Source organism: Camelus ferus, chromosome 10 (assembly GCF_009834535.1).
Source record: "Camelus ferus isolate YT-003-E chromosome 10, BCGSAC_Cfer_1.0, whole genome shotgun sequence".
Classification (NCBI taxonomy): Eukaryota; Metazoa; Chordata; class Mammalia; order Artiodactyla; family Camelidae; genus Camelus; species Camelus ferus.
The window spans coordinates 62,248,524-62,268,360 of NC_045705.1; the positions used below are offsets into that span (position 1 = coordinate 62,248,524).

The window sequence follows — 19,837 nt, forward strand, 5'->3', positions numbered from 1 at the left end:
TCCAGTTTTTCCCCCCCACTTCCTCATCCATGTCCCCAGATCTGACTCTTCTTTATCTTCTAGCTGCCACCTCTATTTCTCACATCTCTTTTAAAAAAAACTGTTTTAACTCCTGTCCATGTCAAATATAAAACTGATGCCAGGTAAAACCTGAAAGCGAAACTCACCTCAGCCGGTGGATCACAAAGTCATTCCAGTGTCTTGCTATATATTCTCTTCATTAATTTCTTCCTTTCACCACATAACGTCTGAAAAATAAGAGAAAGAGGAGTCAATGACTCAGCTACTAGACTTTTCCAATACGTACACTTTCTAAAGCGCCTACGTGGCCAAAATTTTTCCTTGAGAACCAAGAAGATGAAGGGCTGACTTTCTTCAGCCATCCTGGTTGCTCTGCAGCGGATGCATATATAAGAAGCTCACCAGACAGACCAGTACCAGAAATGGAAGAGAAGACACTTCCAGAGACACCGAGCAGTAGTTGGCGCGTGTCTGAGCACACGGTCGGCCAGACTCTAGTGAGTCTGCGCACGCGCTCTGCTCCCAGCACCCTCCTGGGGACTGGAGTTGCGCAGGCGCACCAGGAGCCCGCTGTTGCCGTTGGAGACCTGCGAGACCTGAGGAGCCTGAGGGCCGGCTGGGTCCTGGGCGCCTTGGTCCCTCAGTGATGGCTGCTGGGCAGGATATGGGGACCCGGCCCTGAGGGCGCCGCCAGCTGAGATCGGCATCTTCAGCCGGGCCTGTACTGGCGGGAGGCCGCAGACTGGGTGCTGGACAAGCTCTCCCGGGCAGGGTGACCCGCCCACCCGGGGACCCCTCCTCCTTTAGCCAGGGTCTGGACCTCGGAGGGCGAGAGTCGATCCTTGGGACCTTGAACATGTAAAATGAGGGGTAATGATGTCGCTTTGCTTACGGGATTTGTTAACTTAAAAGCCACAAGGAGGCATGGAGACAGATTTCAAGGCCTCCCCACCCCCACCCTCCTGTGTGTCTCCTTCCCTCCCTGTGCGGAGGCTGGAAGGCCGGGCCTCACTACCCTCCACTGCCTCCAGTCTTTTTTTTTAACTGTAGTTGATTTACAATATTGCACTAGTTTCAGGTGTACAGCTTCAGATGCTTTTCCATTATAGGTTATTATAAGGTATTGAATGTAGTTCCCTGTGCTATGCAGTAAATCCTTGTTGTTTATCTATCTTATGTATAGTGATATGTATCCTCTAATCCCAAACTCTTAATTTATCCCCTACCCTTCCCCCTTTGGTAACCGTAAGTTTCTTTTCCATGTCTGTGAGTGTCTTTCTGTTTTGTAAATAAATTGATTTGTATTCGTTTTTTAGAGTCCACATATAAGTGGTATCATTTAATATTCATCTTTCTGTCTGACTGACTTCACTTAGCATGAAAACCTCTAGGTCCATCCATGTTGCTGCAAATGGCACTTTTATTTTTTTATGCTAACTAATACTCCATTGTGTATATATACCGCATCTTCTTTTTCCATTTATCTGTTGATGGACACTTAGGTTGCTTCCATGTCTTGGCTATTGTGTATAGAGCTGCTATGAACTTTGGGATGCATGTATCTTTTCAAATTAGAGTTTTTGCCTTTTCTGGATATTGCCCAGGAGTGGAATTGCTCAGTCATGTGGTACTTCAATTTTTAGTTTTTTAAGGATCCTCCAGACTGTAATCTGTAGTGGCTGCACCAATTTACACCCCCATCAACAGTGTAGGAAGGATCCCTTTTCTCCATACCCTTTCCAGTATTTGTTATTTGTAGACTTTTTGAGGATGGCCATTCTGACCAGTGTGAAGTGATACCTCATTGTGGTTTATTTCATCAAGGTTGAGTCTCTCAGTCACAGCCCAGGACTGGCCCTGGACATAGAGAAATGAATTTCTGGACTTCTGGGCGCCCACACTGACTTGGGAGCGAATCTTGAAAATCAAGTTCAGATTGCACCATAATATAAAGTATGCACAGAATATCAGGGGGTCAAGGAGAGGAGTATCTAACAGACTCGTGAGGCAGAGGAGGCTTCCCAGAGGTCTCTGTGGCAGCTGTTAGGGTTGAAACTGAGGGAGTGGCCAGGATGAGGCTGAGAAGGTGGGCAGGGAGCAGTTCATCTAGGGCTTTATAGGCCCTGCCAAAGACTTTGAACTTTATTCTGAAGACAGTGAAGAGTTGCATCCCTGCTAAAGATAGAGAAGTGGTTTCTAGACATGAGCTCTCTGTGACTGTTCCAGAATTTTATGTAAGGCAAGTTTATGGGGTGAGGATATGGGTGAGAATTAGGGACAGGGACTTACCCTGCAGCTGCCTTTGGTTTAGTTCTGGGAACGCCAGAAAATAAAAACAAATAAATGATTTATTTTATTTTTATATTCTATTTTTAGTTTTTAACTGGGTTGTAGAGTAAGAATGTAGAACTTTTTTTAAAATTTAGCCATCATTTACTCCAGGAATATATTGTAGCATTTCTTCCTTTCATCAATTAAGCTGAGGATTTTAAACACACACATACACTTTTTTTCTTAGTATTTTAATGAATACCTCATTTGGGGTGGTTTTGGTGAGGGCCTGATGGAGGCTAGAGTGATGCTAAATTTTCTACTTACCAAGTCACCCATGGTTCTTCCACTATCAACTATGAATGTGAAAAGAACCTTTCTATATACACAAAAGGACTTATTTTATTATTTTCCTTTTCTCTGAAAAATGACAAATAATAGCAATCTAGGTATGGCTTTTCTTCATTACTTTATATATCGATTCTGTAATTCTGTCTTTTAAGCAGAGTGATTAATCTTGGTTACCTATAGGCCTATACTCTTTCTTTGGTATTTCTCAAAGGTGATTTTAGAATATATAAAGTTTACCATTATACTTCAGTTATTAACATATTGTTCTCTCTATTTGCTATCACCAGCTCCTGTATTTTCACCCTAGCCTTTTCTGTTTCTATACATTATAGAATTTAGAGACATTCAAGAAATCAATTTTAGAAATCAAAGACTCATTAAAATAATCGAATCATGAGATTTTAAGGGTGCAGGGAATGGCAGATCATGTGGTCGAACTCCTCCCTCATTTCTGGACGGTCCAAGGCTTAAGTTTTGAGATTATCCATTAGATGATCACCTGGATGGCCAAGTGGCATAACTCAAGTTATTGACCTAAGTGGGTCATGTTGGAAGATGTTAAACAATGTAATTTCAGACGCACAAATGGACAAAATCCCAGAAGGGGATACAATTATTAGCCAAGTTTTTATGTTCCTGTAAATAAGAAGGTGATATAAACACCAGGGAGAAATGCAGGAATAACAAGAAAAACAAAACCAAAAAAAGGCCTTTAGGATTTTGGAAGCAACTTTGATAAGTTCCTTCTCTGAGGGAGGAAAAAGTTCATCCACATAGAATGAAGAACTAGGTAGCAAGTATGTGTCAGAAAAGTCACAAGCCAGTGATGAGCTTAAGTCCAAGAACTCAGTTTTAAAAATGCAAACATGGCATTATGCAATGCATTGACTTAATTATAAATTGCAAATGAATCGTTAAAAGCTTTACTGAAAATCCTCTAACACTCTTTCCTGGGTGTTCTTTATACTTTATCATCCGGAGACAATTTCACTACTCAGGGAAAGTGTCTGTAATATGCCAATATTTTTTAGTCGCAGAGGGAGGCTTTTCAGTTATGGAAGCTGTTAATCAGAATAGGTGAATGCAAATTGATGCCTCTAACAAGGCATGAAAAGCAGAAAGTGATTGCTTCTGAGTTTGGGGAGGTGGTTGCAAAACAATAGGAAATGAAACAAGTATTCTCTTTTGAGCAAAGCATATGTATATGTGTTTTGTATTGTTTTGTAGAAGTTTGCTAATAAAGATATCATCAAAGATTAGAGACATAATCATCTAGAGGAAATGCTGGTAGTATGGCTTCGTGTGAGTGTTGTTCAAAAATCTCTACAGCAGATGCTCTTGTCTTAGGGGTAAGTAAGACTTCTCTTTGACTAAATTCAGGATCGCACACTATTTCAATTTAATAAGGAACATTCTTGAATCTGAAGAGGGGCAGATTTGGTCAAGTCAAAAGGGTAAAAGGCTTTTTTTTCTTAAGTATTGATTGTCTTCTACAAATTTGATGTCATTGCCCTTCATAAACAAATATGTGCTTAGATATAAACGTACTGACTAAATCAGTATACACAGGGTAATAGATGAATCCAAAAAAGGAAGAGAAGGAAAAAAAGTGTTTTTTAACTGTAGAGGTATCTATTGCTGATTTTTTTATTTTTAATTTTTTATTGAAGTATAGTTGATTTACAATGTTGTGTTAGTTTCTGGTGTACAGCATAGTGATTCAGTTTTATATATATATATACTCTTTTTTACATTCTTTTTCAGTATCAGTTATTACATGATACTGAATATAGTTCCCTGTGCTATACAATAGGACCTTGTTGTTTATCTATTTTATACATAGTAATTTGTATCTGCTAATCCCAAACTCCTAATATATCCCTCCCCGCCTTCCCCTTTAGTAATGTAAATTTATTTTCTATGCCTGTGAGTCTCCTGTTTCATAGATAAGTTGATTTGTATCATTTTTTTAGAGTCCACATATAAGTGATAAAATATTTTGTCTTTCTCTGACTGACTTCACTTAATAAGAGAATCTCTAGGTCCACCCATCTTGCTGCAAATGACAATATTTCATTCTTTTTTATGGCTGAGTAATATTCCATTATGTATATGCCACATCTTCTTTATCCATTCATCCTTTGATGGACACTTAGGTTGCTTCCATGTCTTGGCTATTGTGTATAGTGCAGCTATGAACGTTGGGGTGTATATGTGTTTTTGAATTAGAGTTTTCATCTTTTCTGGATATACACCCAGGAGTGGAATTGCTCAGTCATGTGGTAGTTCCATTTTTTTTGTTTTTTAAGGAACCTCCAGACTGTTTTCCATAGTGGTGGCACCAAATTACATTCCCACTGACAGTGTGGAGGGTTCCCTTTTCTCCATACCCTCTCCAGGATTTATTGTTTATGGACTTTTTAATAATGGCCATTCTAACTGGTGTGAGGTGATACCTCATTGTAGTTTTGATTTGCATTTCTTTGATAGTTTAATGCTGATCTTTTAAAATTACCATATTGATGTCTATGCAGTAGGATTATTATTAATCTGTCTTTTCTATTAAATTATCAACAGAATTTATCTAGCTCTCTTAATAAACACAAAGGAGTTATGAAGATCACATCTGAAGAGGAAAAAATTTTTCTGATGGATATGAAGTTTTCATTTAAATTTGGCTACTTTGTAGACCAGTTGTCTAAATCTCCTACCTGACTCAGGTTTTTTGGCTTCTTTCAAGTCACAGACCTCTTTGGGCTAGGAAGAAAGCTCTAAATCTTCTCCCCACACTTAGGCACATATCATAATCCTCTGCACTCATTGTTGTGTGTATGTGGGTGGGGAGGCCTATGACCTCCTGGAACCCATGCATTGGCTCTAGGTTAAGAGTAATTTTTAAATAAGAAAACTCATCTTGTCTTTCTCCACATACTAGCAGCCTTGCTTTCTTGTAAGAGCCCTTTACAAGATTTGGCTACCTGGATATTTCATAGTTTTGTATTTAACAGTTGCAAACCACATAAAAGGAGATACCATTTATCAAGCCTACTCACTCCTTTTACAGTTAACAGAAAGTGATGTGGAATTAATATTCTTGAGACTGATATGCTTATTCAAGAGGTATTTACTGGGTGACTGCTGTATGCTGGGTACTGTGTTAGAGGCTGGTGGACAACAAAGGGACTGTTGAAGTCACGCTCTCAAGAATTTTGAGATCTAATAGAGGATTTACTCCCAGTCAAATCCGAAGAACCTTTGAAAACAATGCAATTTTTCCAAATTTGATGTAGGGGAAACCTTAAAAATCAAACTGTAAATGCATAAGGTTGTTACCAAGAAAAGTGGTTTTTCTATACGAAAAGAACAATTTCCCTAAAACATATCTTTAATATTAGCCAATTGCATTTATGTGTTTCATAGATTACTTGCTTTACAAAGAGCTAGAACTATTTTTTTAACATTTTTTATTGAGTTATAGTCATTTTACAATGTTGTGTCAAATTCCAGTGTAGAGCACAATTTTTCAATTATACATGAACATACATACATTCATTGTCACATTTTTTTTCTCTGTGAGCTACCACAAGATCTTGTATATATTTCCCAGTGCTATACAGTATAATCTTGTTTATCTGTTCTACATTTTGAAATCCCAGTCTGTCCCTTCCCACCCCCACCCCCTTGGCAACCACAAGTTTGTATTCTATGTCTATGAGTCTGTTTCTGTTTTATATTTATGTTTTGTTGTTGTTATTGTTGTTTTAGATTCCACATATGAGCAATCTCATATGGTATTTTTCTTTCTCTTTCTGGCTTACTTCACTTAGACTGACATTCTCCAGGAACATCCATGTTGCTGCAAATGGCATTATGTTGTCGGTTTTACAAAGATCTAGAACTATTAAAGTTAAACACTGAATAGCTTCATATCAAAGTTTATATGAAAGTGAATATAATGTACCCTCTGAAGTTTTTAAAGAGTAATTAAAAATGTGATTCAGTAGGCAAAATAGCAGTATACATATAATTCTGAAATAAATTTATTAGTACATGTTTATTGGGTATAATTATCTTACTACAAATTAAAATTGAGTAATGATTCTCCCTTGCCTTAACCTATTCCCTGTCCAACAGGGAGACCTGGTGCAAGTAAGTCTACTCTGGGTACTCTTGGCATCTCTGTGTTGACTCGACCTCGCCTCTGCATGCTTGTGAAAAAGATCCCCACTAAGTGTGCCTGGAAGGAAAAGAAGTACCCCCACTACTCTCCTCTCATGCCACTACTTGCTAGTTAGGGGTATGGCCAGTAGCAGAGTCAGACTGTCAACATTCTCATGGGAGAATTCACCAGAATTATTACTGAACAGTCTGATGATCCAAGTATGGCTGATTCCTCTTTGGTAAACCTCAGTACTTCCTGCTTAAGGCCTTCTTTTTGAACTAACCAACCCAGGGATTTCATGGTTAGGTGCATTGCTATTTTACTTTCATCTTTTGTAAAAATGTTGAATGTGTCTTATAATTAACAATTATTGGAATTATGTTATAAATCACATGGTTTCAGTACTAATAGCATTCTCTTCTCATAGGCTATCCAGATTATGATTGGCATCTTTAATGTTCTCATGTGGTATCTCCTATTGATTTTGTATATGGGACAAATTAAAGGAGTCTTTGGGACATATGAACCTATAACTTACAGAACAGGATGTTCTTTATGGGGAATTATTGTGAGTAGAATACATTTATATGGATTAACATTCAGTAAATAATATTCATGTAACTAGTGGAGCATAGGGCACAATTTCTAAACAAAGTTTTCAGGAGAATTAAGTAACTAAATCCCATGTTGATTATTTATTCAAAGTCAAATTTCTTTTTTCAACAAATATTTATTGAGCACCTTTAATTTATCAGTGCTATTACAAGAGATAAAGAGATGAGTGAATACACAGTGACAACCATAGGTTGAATTGTCCTCAGATATGTGAAAGACAGAATCTTAAAGTACAATATCCATTAACATGCTTAATTTTCATGTTTAGAGTCTTTACCTTAGGTTCCTCACACAATGCGTCTATACTCACACATTTTCTAAATTTGTCATTACCTGCACTCTTCTATGGCTTCTAGACAGCCATAGGTAGTAGGAAAGTCTGGAGAATGTGACACCCTGGAAACCAAGTGATCAAAGAAATAGAGAAATATCAACTATATTAAATTTCATTATGTTGCCAAATAAGACAAGGACTTAAAATTGACCGTTGGATTTAGCAATATGGAGGCCAACAATAAACTCAACAAGTAGTTTCAGTAGAATGGTGGGGCAAAAGCCTGATTGGAATTGTTTTAAAAAATAATAAGAGGAGAGGAATCAGAGACAGCAAATACAGACAACTCCTTTACGGGCTCTGGTGTAATGGGGTATAGAGAAATGAGGAAGTAGCTGGGGGAACCTAGGGTCAAGGCAGGGTTTGCGTATTTGTTTCAGTCAGTTTGCAGTATCATGTCTTCCATTGAGGGGACTGAACCAGAAGAGAGAAAACTAATGATGTATGAGATAAAAGGGTGAAGGGAGGGGTTATTAGAGTCATGGACTTGTGTAGGTAAGAAATGGTGCATTTTAATACACAAATAGCTAGGACTATGGACAGTTCATCTTTAGCAGTGGTTCTCAACTAGAGGTGATTTTTTTTTTTTTTCCCTCAGAAGACATTTGATGTTGACCTTTCTAATTTTCACAGCTGGGGGTGTAGATCTAGTGGGCAGATGCCAAGGATACTGCTAAGCATCCTATAATGCACAGGACAGCCCCCAACAAAGAATTACCCACCTTTAATGTAAATGGTATCAAGGCAGGTAGCAGGAGGGAAGGTAGAGAAACAGAGAAAAGACAAATTTTATAGTTAGCTAGTGGCATGTTGGAAGCCGGTGGACTTTTCTTCTGATGGCTTCAAATATCTCAGTGAATCATGAGCTGAGAGTGTGAATGAAGAAATGTTGGTTGGTTGAGGAGAGAGAAGATGATAGGAAATCATCGGCCAGGAAAAGTGAGAGAGTGCATGGATTGTAGAAAGGTAGTTTGACTTTCATGCTGCATTAAGGACTTGCTTAAGCTTTTGGCATGTGATTGTATAGTGAGGTGGGTTGAGATGGTTGTGTACATCTTTCTCAGGCTGTGTTCGACTGCATGGGTACAGGCATGTAGTAAGAAGGAGAAGTGCATTTAATCAGGATCCCGGTTTAACCATAAAACTGTGATCAAACAAGAAAGGTGCAAAGGAATTGAGAATGTATAAAAATGAGCATCTTAATAATTGACCATGGAATTTAAGCTGGTGAAGGAGAGAACATAACAGAGGTAAGGGGCTCAAATTATAGATCCAGATGGGGTCAAAGAATTTTTAGGGTTGTCATACTGCAGAGCATGAACTAGAAAGAACGTGTAGGTCAGAGTGGGACAATTAAAACTGAGCTGTGAAAGGTGTTACTCTCATTGACAAACATGTCAAGAGAATGAATATGGGAGTGAGTGACTGAGATAAGATGGAGTGAAAGGATTAGAGGAGAGAAATTCAAAGAACTACAAGCCCAGGGTACAAGAAGCATCATAGAAGTATATATTGAAATTACCAAGGAGTAGGCGATGTCAGAGAGAGAGAGAGCTAAGAGCTAAACTCATCTAGAAAGAGAAGAGTGACCAAGGGGGTCCGTAGATGACTTCAAGCAGAAGGGATAGTGGGTGATAGAATCTGACAACCTCTGCTTCACAGCTGGAGGAGACAGAATGCATGGAAGTAACAATAAGTAAGGGGGTCACTTACCCATGCTTAGAATCAGTGATGTAAGGGCTGTAGGAGAGAGGATGGCCACCGTTTGAGAGGGCTGTAGGGGAGTTCCCCTGCCTTTGCACCTTGGCTGACAGGTGTCAGAGCATTGCCTTGGAAAACAATAGGAGAAAAAGAGTGAAAGTGCTGACAAAATCCAGATGAATGATTCACGTCTGTCATTTATGTTATAAAAATAGCATAGTTAGCTCCTGTATTAAATTATCTACAAGTTCAATTAAATTTAATCCAATACAAATCTTCTGCTTTAGGTCATAAACTTTGAAGGGCATTTTGTAAAGTACATGGTTTGGTAATCTAGTTAGCACTAGTTTAAAATTCACAACGTATTTTCACTTTATATTCTGAACTAGTTCGTACCTTCACTGTGTACCTTCTTCTGTGTAGCTTTTGCTACAGAATGGAATGCTTGCTGATTATGTAGATTTAAGTTATCCTTGAGGAGTTAGTAAGCTTCAGGCTTGGCCTTCCTTTATATGGTGTATACTACAAATGCTATTTTTCCAGAAATTAGCCTTTGACTTGGATCTTTGTCAAAGGCACTAAAACAGATAAGACAAAAGGAATATTTCTAAGGGATTGTGCAACCCACATTCGAACAATATGACATAGTTTTACGCTTCTGGGAAACAGACAAAATTGCCTAGTATGAAATAATGGAACCTCTTTTTTAAAAAAACAAAGGTAAAAACACGAATAGCAGCTATTACCTTAATAATGGCTACAGTCTCACTTAAGAGCTGTATTGTGTACAAACACAACTTGGAATAGAGTTATGGACTACTTTTTCACATGTGGATATATACACAGTAGTTAATAACCAGTGGTATCATCTCAATAGGAAGCATAGCATTAGAAGTAAGAATTGAACTAGTTCAGAAAGTACACACAGATATAAATAACTTGGTCCCTGATTCAGAGCTGCTTAGGTCATCTTAAGTCATTCCACAACCCACTGCCTGAATTATGCCCAGTGTCCCTTATATGTTTCTGTTATTAGTGACTCTACTATTGTCTTTTACCGCCTGATGTAAACTTGTCCTGACCCCTTCTACTAAAACTTTCTTATATTTTTTTAACTCTGAGTATTCTAAAAACAATTGACTTAGAAGAGGGAGTTGTTAAAAGTATATTTTAATTTGATGAGCATTATCAATGAGTATTTATAAATATATGTTTTTATATCCAGTTTATCATTTCAGGAGTCTCCATAATAAAAGTAGCAAGGCATCCAACTCAACGCCTGGTAAGTTAAAATGTTTAGGTACCCTAGAAATTGCTGGTCACAGAGCTAACAGGTGGTAATGAAAAGACACTGAACATCTAAACAATGAAGGAATCTACCCTACCTGTAAAATCAATGAAGAAATTAAGTTAAAACCCAGAAGCACATAATTTACTGTAGATAAACATGCTGTATTAGTTAGAATTATATTGTGTAAAGATTTCTAAGTTTAAGTGTAGAGGTTTTCTTTTTTTGGCTTGGTATTCTACCTTTTTTAACATTGTATGAATTTTGCTGTTAGAAAAAATTTAACAGGACCTAATGCCTGTGTATGTGTGTGTGTGTGTGTGTGTATATATATATATATATATACACATACATACATACACACACATAATACTGCTGTAAAACTTCATTTTCCTAACTATCCAATTTGGAAATAGGATTGTATCTTGTAACAAAATAGAAGATCTATGGTATAGGTGGAAAGATACTGGGAAGAAAAAAATCTTAGACTCTTAGGGCTAAAAGATACGTTAGAAATTAATTAGTCTGCTCTCATAATTGTACAGATAAAAAACTGATATCCAAAGATATTGATGGATTTCCCCAGAGAATGAAAACCGAGGATTAAAATTCATTGAATCCTATTTGGCCTGTTTCTACAAGCAATCAGTTTTCATCTTTTATTTTCTTTTTGCAGTGGAATGCTTTTTGTTGAAATCATATCTTATAAGACTTTTTTCCAAGTGACTCAGAAGATTATAAAATAAAATAATTTTGAGCCCAAGTGGAAGATCGATGCTTATTGGTGTGATGATATTTCAATGTTTCCTCCAAATTAACCGGGTTTCATATAAACCACAAAAAGATTTTACTCTAATGGCAAGCATACCAACACTTCTAAAGCTTTAGAAACTAGATCAAAATTTTAACTAAGTGATCTTATTCAGCAATGCAAACTGTTTAACCAAATTGTTTTTTCTGAGTATAATAAATTTACCCCATATCTTCTTTTCAGCTTATATGTGCCATGATCATGAACATCTTGTGCATGATTACTGTGATTATTGCAACGGTTCTAACAGTATTAGAGTTGTCTTCTTTTGATTCTGTGTCATATAGGAATTTTGGACAAGCGGTAAGTGATCAATTCTATAGTAACATCTTAATTTCAAAATTATTCTTTTCAGAAGTTTTGAAGTTTTAGGAGGTAAAATAAGGCTTTTGTTGGTCCTCATTAAATTCTTTGATTTAGTAGTCAGCTCTTGATTGAAAGTTTTAATTAAAAAATAACTCTAATGTAATTTTTATAAATATTAATAGGAAATTTGATTCTTGATATGCTCAATTAAAATAAAGCAAGCAAAAGATTTGAAGGCTTCAGTGATAAGTTTTATATATATACACACACACACACACACACATATTAGGATGATTCTCTTAATGAAAGGAAAGTACAATCCTAGACCTTAAAACCATTCCCAAAATCAACAAAAGAATTCTGCTATTGATGCATGAAGTTGGAATTGTATACATCTAGTAATTTTTGGTTTAACATAAATATTTTCGTATACAGCCTACTTCTATATCTCACATGAATTTTGCTTTAAGTCCTCAAATGCTGAATGTACATGAATCTACTTTGCTTCCATTTAATTAAATATCCAATCACATACTTTGTACCAAAGAATTAACTACAGTTCTTTTTTAAGATACAACATTCCCCAATAAATGTAAATCCCTTTACTGATATCACAGTAGATTTATTTCACTTGTGTTGGCTTAAAATTCAGAATCATAGAATATTAGTGCTGCCAAAGATTTTGGCAATACTTATTAAAATCTTCCATTTAAAATGAAAACAGTTTAGAGTGAAGCTTCTCTTTGTTACTGAACAACAGAACAAAACAAATAACAATTTGGAAATTTTCAATTCACAGTAATTCTAAGTAAAAGAGTCACTGTAGGTGAGGGATAAGCTTCCTCCTGCTTCCCTATATACCCCTGTCCATACCTGCAGTATATTATAAAAGGGACCGTCAGGGGAAAGGAATCCAAGGTTGGGGAACAAAATCCTAGAAGACAATAGGATGATGAGAGAAGATGCAATAATACTTCCAAACAGATTATCTGTAATGAATGATGTTTTGATTTAAATAAAATAAGCGTGCATCAGATTTTGCCTGTAAGTTGTAAGAAAATTTTCCATTTGCCCTGGAAATTTTGTCTAGATATCTTCAATTCTAATTTCAGAGGCAGAGATAGGGAGGGGAGGAATCAATTTAGTAAGTATAGAATTCTTTCAAGTTATTTTATCTTACAACTCTTACTCATAAGCTTATAATCTCAGTTTGAGATAATACGGCATAACTGCCAAGACTTAACTTTTGCAGGAAGTATTACAAGCCATTGGACACTGTATTTATCTGACCTGAACTCAGTACTAATGATGTTTCACAATCTCCCAAGCACACAAGTTTCAGCTCTGTTTGCTGTGATGAGTTACACAAAATGAACTTACATATGCTGTGTTTTCCTAGACACATTATAGAATTACATACCTAGGCAGCCAATATTTTGCAAGAGTTTCCATACGCCAGTTTTTCTAACATAAGCAAGTGGCTTGGCTAAATCCACAAACTCATCAAGTGGTCAGTGTTCTCAGGTAGGTTCAGCCATCCCCCAAAGTCCATGCCTCTGAAATATACTTCTCATATAGAAAAATGGTTAACAGTATAAATCCAGAACTAGGCTGCCTTTATTCAGATGCTATCTTTCATACTCACTGTGTCTGACCCCTGGGACAAGTTTTTTACTTCCCCATTTCCTTAGTTTCTTTATGTGTAAATGAAGGAAACGCTAACTAAAGCTCTAGGCAATAAACTAGGGGGATGAAAGTAGGAAAATGAAGCAGAAGGTGCAGGAATAGAAATTCCTGGGGAAATCAAACAGTGAAAGAGGCTTCCTTGTTCTTCTGTTTCCCTTCTTTTCTTTGACGCTTATATTAGGAGCTCCTTCTGTGAACATATTTGCATTTATTAAAGGTAATAATGCAAGATGTCTCCCTACTTTCTGGTTTCAGAGACTCGGGAGAGAAATTTCACGTGTTTTACTGGGCTTCTACCCCTTGGAACTTTGTATCGCATTCACATACACGATCTTTGGCTGTATTGGTTTGGTAAGTGTTTATCTAACTGTCTGGCAAATCAAGAATGTAGATTTATTTCTAGTAAGCAGACACTATGAGGAGATAAAGTATTCTGATACCTGGTTGGGACTAATAAAAATGGAATATGTGATAATAGTTACTTCACTTTTTAATTTTTTCTTTATTTATAAAATTACAAAAGTAATACATGAAACAATATTAAAAAGTAAAAAATTGTAAAGGTTGTTGTCCTCTTAATGTAGTCCTAATCATGCTTACATGTCAAAATCTACACAAAAAGGCACACATACAGTTTTCTTTGTTACTAATTGTGTAATCATATTGTTTTGTCACATACATTTTCTCAGCTATCATATACAGCTTTCCACTTGGGAGTTTGAGACTTACAAATGTTAGCTACTATATATAAAAAAAGATTTTAAAAAAAGTTTCTTCTGTATAGCACATGGACCTATGTTCAATATCTTGTAGTAACCTTTAATGAAAAAAATATGAAAATGAATATATGTATGTGTACGTGTGACACATACATTGTGCTGTACTCCAGAAATTGACTCATTGTAATTGACTGTATTTCAATTAAAAAATAAACAGCTTTCCATTATAAAGCATATCTAAACAATGCCTTTTAATAGCATTATACTTTTCCTTAGTATTTATTTTAACATTCCTTTATTGCTGCTGCATATTTAACTTTTTTCCAGTTTAAATTATAAGCAATGATGCAATGACCATCCCAATACAAATATCTTTGCATACAAGACTAGTATTTCTGTAGGTGGTTAATTCCAAGAAGTGTAATTGCAAGTTTAATATTTCAAAATGCTGTACTAATTCACAATACCACAGAAGTTCATGAGACTGGCTATATTCTCTCATGCTTAAAAAAATTAGATATCCAACATTCATGCATTCTTTCACAAATAAGGAAAGCCTACTTTTTACTAGGCATTACATTTACTAGGCATTTTTACTAGGCACTAAGGGTACAATGATTAACAAAACATCCCTACAATCAGGGAGCCTACATTCCAGTGATGGAGAAAGACAATAAACAAACAAATATATAATAATGTCAGGAAGTTCAAAAGTGTCATAGAGTGAAATAAAACACAGTAAGGAGATAAGGCAAAGACTGACTTACATGGGATGCTGTCTGAGCAGAGGCTAGCTGAAGTGCCTAGGCAACTAGGAGACTATATGAAGAAAGGTTTTCCAAGAATAGGGAATGGTAGGGCTTCCAGAATGTCTGGGTGTGGATTTGACAAGTTTCCCTAAAAAGAAATTATAAAACTGGACAAAATTGTCAGTAAACAACCTTTTAAAGATTCTGGAAATTTACCAAAGCAAATTGAGAAGTGTTTGTTTAAGAAAATGTATGGAGACTTGATAAGAACAGGGGATGTCTGTGACATTTTAGCTGGGGGCTGCTTCAGGTCCTTCCGATTCACTCCTGCAAACCCAGGTTCCATTTCATAGAAGTTTCCCTGGGTGAGTCAGACTGAGGACCAGCAGCCTCACTGCTGGAGAGGGCTGAGTTTACTTGGAACAGAGCACAGAAAGTTTATGACCAGGGATGTTACTAAAACAATAGTTATCTCAGTTGCAGTCTGGAAAAACCAATATAACACCTAGTCTAACTGAGATTACAGTACTTGTCAGGGCAAGAAATTGGCAACCAGCCAAAAGTTAACAGGGAGACTCTGAGAACAAAATAGCCAAAGTGGGCCTTGATAATATCCCATTTGTCCCTCGTGGCCTGAAGACTACAAATGCGCATGGGGCAATGCGTGCTGTGCACTGAGGAGACTAGAGAGGGTCCTAGTAAACTCACCGCTGGCTGAGTAAGAGGCCTTGCAAACACAGAGTAAACACTGTGACAGATTTATAAATGGCCTACACTTTGAATACTTTCCTTAAGCTACAACGATTCATTGACAAAGGTGGTTGTCTTACTGGCTTAAGGTGTATATTACTTCGCTAGGGCTACCGTAACAAACTGCCACAGACTGGGTGACTTAAACAATAGATACTGTCTCACAATTGTGGAAGCTGGAAGTCTGAGATCAAAGTGTTGGAAGTGTTGATTTCTTCCAAGACCTTCTTCCTTGGCTTTCGGGTGGCTTATTCTCTCTTTGTCGTTACATGGTCTTCCCTCTATATGTGTCTGTGTCCTAATTTCCTCTTCTTATAAGGACATCAGTCATATTGGATTAAGGCCCACCCTAATGACTTCATTATAACTTCATTACTGCTTTAAAGACCCTATCTCCAAATACAGTTACATTCTGAGGCACTAGCGGTTAGGACTTCAACATGAACTTTAGGGGAACATAGTTCAGCCCATAACAAGGTGTTTAAGCATAACTTCTGACCACTCACTGGCTGATCACTTATGCAGACCCAGGGGAAAAACCCAAGGAAACCAGCCTTAAAGATAAAAACAGAGATTTAAAACTGGAAAAAATGTAAGTAGATATATCAGAGGCCACATACTGCAAGGAGTACAGACTCCACAAAATTGATAGAGGCAGCTCACAGAAAAGAAGCAATAACAACCACTGCAGAGGGAAAATGGGACAATCAGAATCCAAAGTCGCTACAACATATTATCTAAAAAACTCATTTTTCAACAACAGCAACAATGTATGACATACAAAAAACAGTAAACAGTGACCCATATACTTGGGAAAAAAAAGCAGTCAATAGATACAGTCTTTTGGGAAGAGGGGAAGAAAAATGTTGGACTTTAATTAAAGGAAAACATGTATAAAGAATTAATGGGTGATATAATAGCTCGTTAAATAAGAGTATCGGTGTCTATAACCTTGATTGTGGCAATGGTATCAGAGTGTTTGTGTATGTCTAAATTCATCAAATTGTACACATGAAATGCATATAGTTCTTTGTATTTCAGTTATGCCTCAATGAAGCTGTTACATTTTTTTAATAAGTACAATAATTAAAAAGATAGAAATTATTGAAAAGAACCAGATGGAAATTCTGGAATTTAAAAATACAGTTACTGAAATGAAAAACTCAGTAGAGGGCTCAAGAACAAATCTGAGCTGACAGAGGGCAAAATCAGAAAACATGATAGAACAATATAGACCATCCAGTCTGGAGAACAGGAAAAAAAAAAAAAAAAGAACAGAGCCTCAGAGGTTTGGGGGACACCAGCTAGTGCACCAACGTATGCATAATGAGAATCCCTGAAAATGAGGGAATAAGAAAAATAAAGAAATAATGACCAAAAATTTCCCAAATTTGATGAAAAATATTCTATCCATTGAAGAAGCTGAATGATCGCCAGTAAGAATAAACACAAAAAGATTCACCTCTAGGTGCCTCAGAGCCAAAGTGATAAAAAGAAAATCTTAGGGGGAGGGTATAGCTCACGGGGTAGGGTGCATGCTTAGCATGCGTGAGGTCCTAGGTTCAATCCCCAGTACCTCTTCTAAAAATAAATAAATAAACCTAATTCCCTACCAAAAAAAAAAAAAAAGGAAAAGAAAAAAAATCTTGAAAGCAGCAAGAGTAACATGAATTCATGTGCAATGTAACCACAATAAGATTAACAGCTGACTCATCAGAAACAATGGAGGCATTAAGGTAGTGGGATGGCATATTAAAGTGTCGGAGGGAAAAGCAGTCAGGCATGAATTCTATATCCTTTAAAACTATCCTTCAAAGATGAAGGTGAAATAAAGACATACACAGATGAACAAAGACAGCAAATATGTGGCTGACAGAACTTCATTACAAGAAATGTTCTTTAGACAAAAAGGAAGTAATATCAGATGCAACTTAAATACACATGAAAGACATAAAGAGCGTCAGTAAAGGTAATTGTGTAGATGAAAAGCAGTGTAAACATATCTTTTGCTCTTTCTTGACTGACTTAAAAGACAATTGCAGAAATTGCACTGGACTCACCCAAATCTTCCAAGATAATCCCCTTATGTTAAGGCCATGCTATTATCAATCTTAATTCCATCTGTCACAACTATTCAATTCTACCTTATAACATGAAAGCAGTTATAGACAGTTTTTAAATGAATGGATATGGCTTTGTTCCAGTGAAACTTTACAAAACAGGTAGTGGGCCAGATTTGGTTCATTTGTCATAATTTGCCAACGCCTGGTATTTAGATACATATTTTCTCCTTTTTTCTCTGATATTTTAAAAGATAACACTATATTGTTGATTATATAACATATGTAGGTGTAATATATACAGCAATAATAGCACAAAGGAAGGGGAAGGAATATAGCTACATGAGAACAAAGTGTTTATATTTTAATGGAATTAAATTAGCATTCATCTGAAGCAGATTGTGATAAATTAAAATGCATATTGTAATCCCTGGCCAATGACTAAGAAAATCCAAAAGATTATAGTAAAATAAAATTAATAAATTAAGATAATACACAGGAAGTACTTAATTTTTAAAAAACAGGTAAAAGAGGAACATAAAAGACATGAGACATATAGAAAACAAATAGCAAAACGTCAGACATAAATCCAACCTTTTCAAAAATGTCCTTAAAATAAAACTACAGTGAGATATTAGGTGCCTAACAGAATGACTAAATTTCAATATATAATTCTAAGTGATAATAAGGACTATGGATGTAAGAAATTTCTCACACACTTCTAGTTGGAATAGAAATTATTGCAACAACTTTGAAAACTTTTGGGCATTATTTACTAAAAGTTAAGATGTGCATACCCTATCAGTAATTTCAGTCCTCATTATATACCCAACAGAAATGTGTGTACAGACGTAGCAAGAGACACTTCCGGGGAGGGGTGGAAATATATATATATATCAGTATTATTCATAATAGTCCCAAAGTGGAAATGCATTCAGTGAGTAGTGAATATATTTAGTCTACAACTGTAATAAAATTCTGCATAGTGATTAAAATAAACTATATCTACACTTAACAACATAGATGAATCTCATATATATAATGTCAAATACCAAAAGGCAGGCTCAAAAATGCATACTTTTAATTTCCATTCATGTGAAGTTTGAAATCCGGCAAAACTAAAGCTAAACTATAATGTTCGGGGAAGGATGGAAGCTATTGGTAAAATTAAAAAGAAAGGATTGATTACCTAAAAGTCAAAACGACAATTACTTTCAGAGGGAAGGAATAGGTAATAATTGGGAATGTCACGACAAGGGGACTTTTGTGGTGCTGGCATCTGCTCATGTTGCAGAAGACCATGAATATTTTCTATAAAGCTCTGGGAGTATACCAAAGGTTAAAAGTGGTTCAATAGGAATTAAAAGAGTGGGTTGAGATAGAAAACAAAAAGAGGACAAATGGCATTTTATTCTATAAGTAATAGTATTGCTTATATTTTTTTTTAAAAAACTATACTTATTACATATATGATTGTAGGAGTCATAATGTGGCTTATGAGAGGTTAATTTTTTTTTCAGTGTCGCAAAAATGAAGAGACTTTTGCAGCTGGTACAGAGGAAGCTGAGAGTGCTTTGTAAATCCTTAGAAATGTTGAGAATTTTCCTGGTGCTCTTACCTGATGTGGGCCCTAGTGATATCTCGGTGTAAGAAGCCTGCTACAAAGCCCACAGATTTTTTGCAAAAGAAAATGCAAAACAAATTGGAATTTTTCTTTTCGGTATTCAAGAAAAGTCTCTGCGCATATTTTTGTAGGCTCCAAGTGGAAAGCTTTTCCCTAATTAAGTATGCTATTATTATAAGGAAGACTTTATTTTCTAGGCACTCTAGCATAGCTGTCAACTCTACCTAATGGAGCTCTTGTAAGAGACCATAAAAAAGATGTGTGATTGTCTCTACATGCAAGCTGCATAGACTTGGAGCAAGATATTGTATCATTCTTAGGAGAATTTTAAATAATTTATGCCTCTACATGTAAAGAGTACATTTCAGTCTGAGTTATTCTTCCTGAAC

At 36.3% G+C, this 19,837-nt stretch overlaps 1 protein-coding gene and 1 long non-coding RNA gene across 3 annotated transcripts in view; one reads left to right on the forward strand and one right to left on the reverse strand.

Annotated features, from left to right (window-relative positions):
- LOC116666489 overlaps window positions 1-510 on the reverse strand; it is a 38,039-nt gene extending 37,529 nt beyond the window's left edge. For both annotated transcript variants that reach the window (XR_004323380.1, XR_004323379.1), the window contains exons 1-2: window positions 424-510; window positions 168-248 (exon numbers count right to left, since the gene is read on the reverse strand). This is a non-coding gene — a long non-coding RNA (uncharacterized LOC116666489). The remainder of the gene's footprint in view (window positions 1-167; window positions 249-423) is intronic.
- Window positions 511-7,232: 6,722 nt separating this feature from the next.
- MS4A13 (membrane spanning 4-domains A13) lies at window positions 7,233-19,479 on the forward strand. The gene is made up of 5 exons (XM_032490469.1): window positions 7,233-7,373; window positions 10,681-10,737; window positions 11,738-11,857; window positions 13,802-13,897; window positions 19,345-19,479. The coding sequence occupies exons 1-5, from the start codon at window positions 7,245-7,247 to the stop codon at window positions 19,402-19,404; spliced, it is 462 nt and encodes a 153-aa protein (XP_032346360.1). The 5' UTR covers window positions 7,233-7,244; the 3' UTR covers window positions 19,405-19,479.
- Window positions 19,480-19,837: the final 358 nt, after the last annotated feature.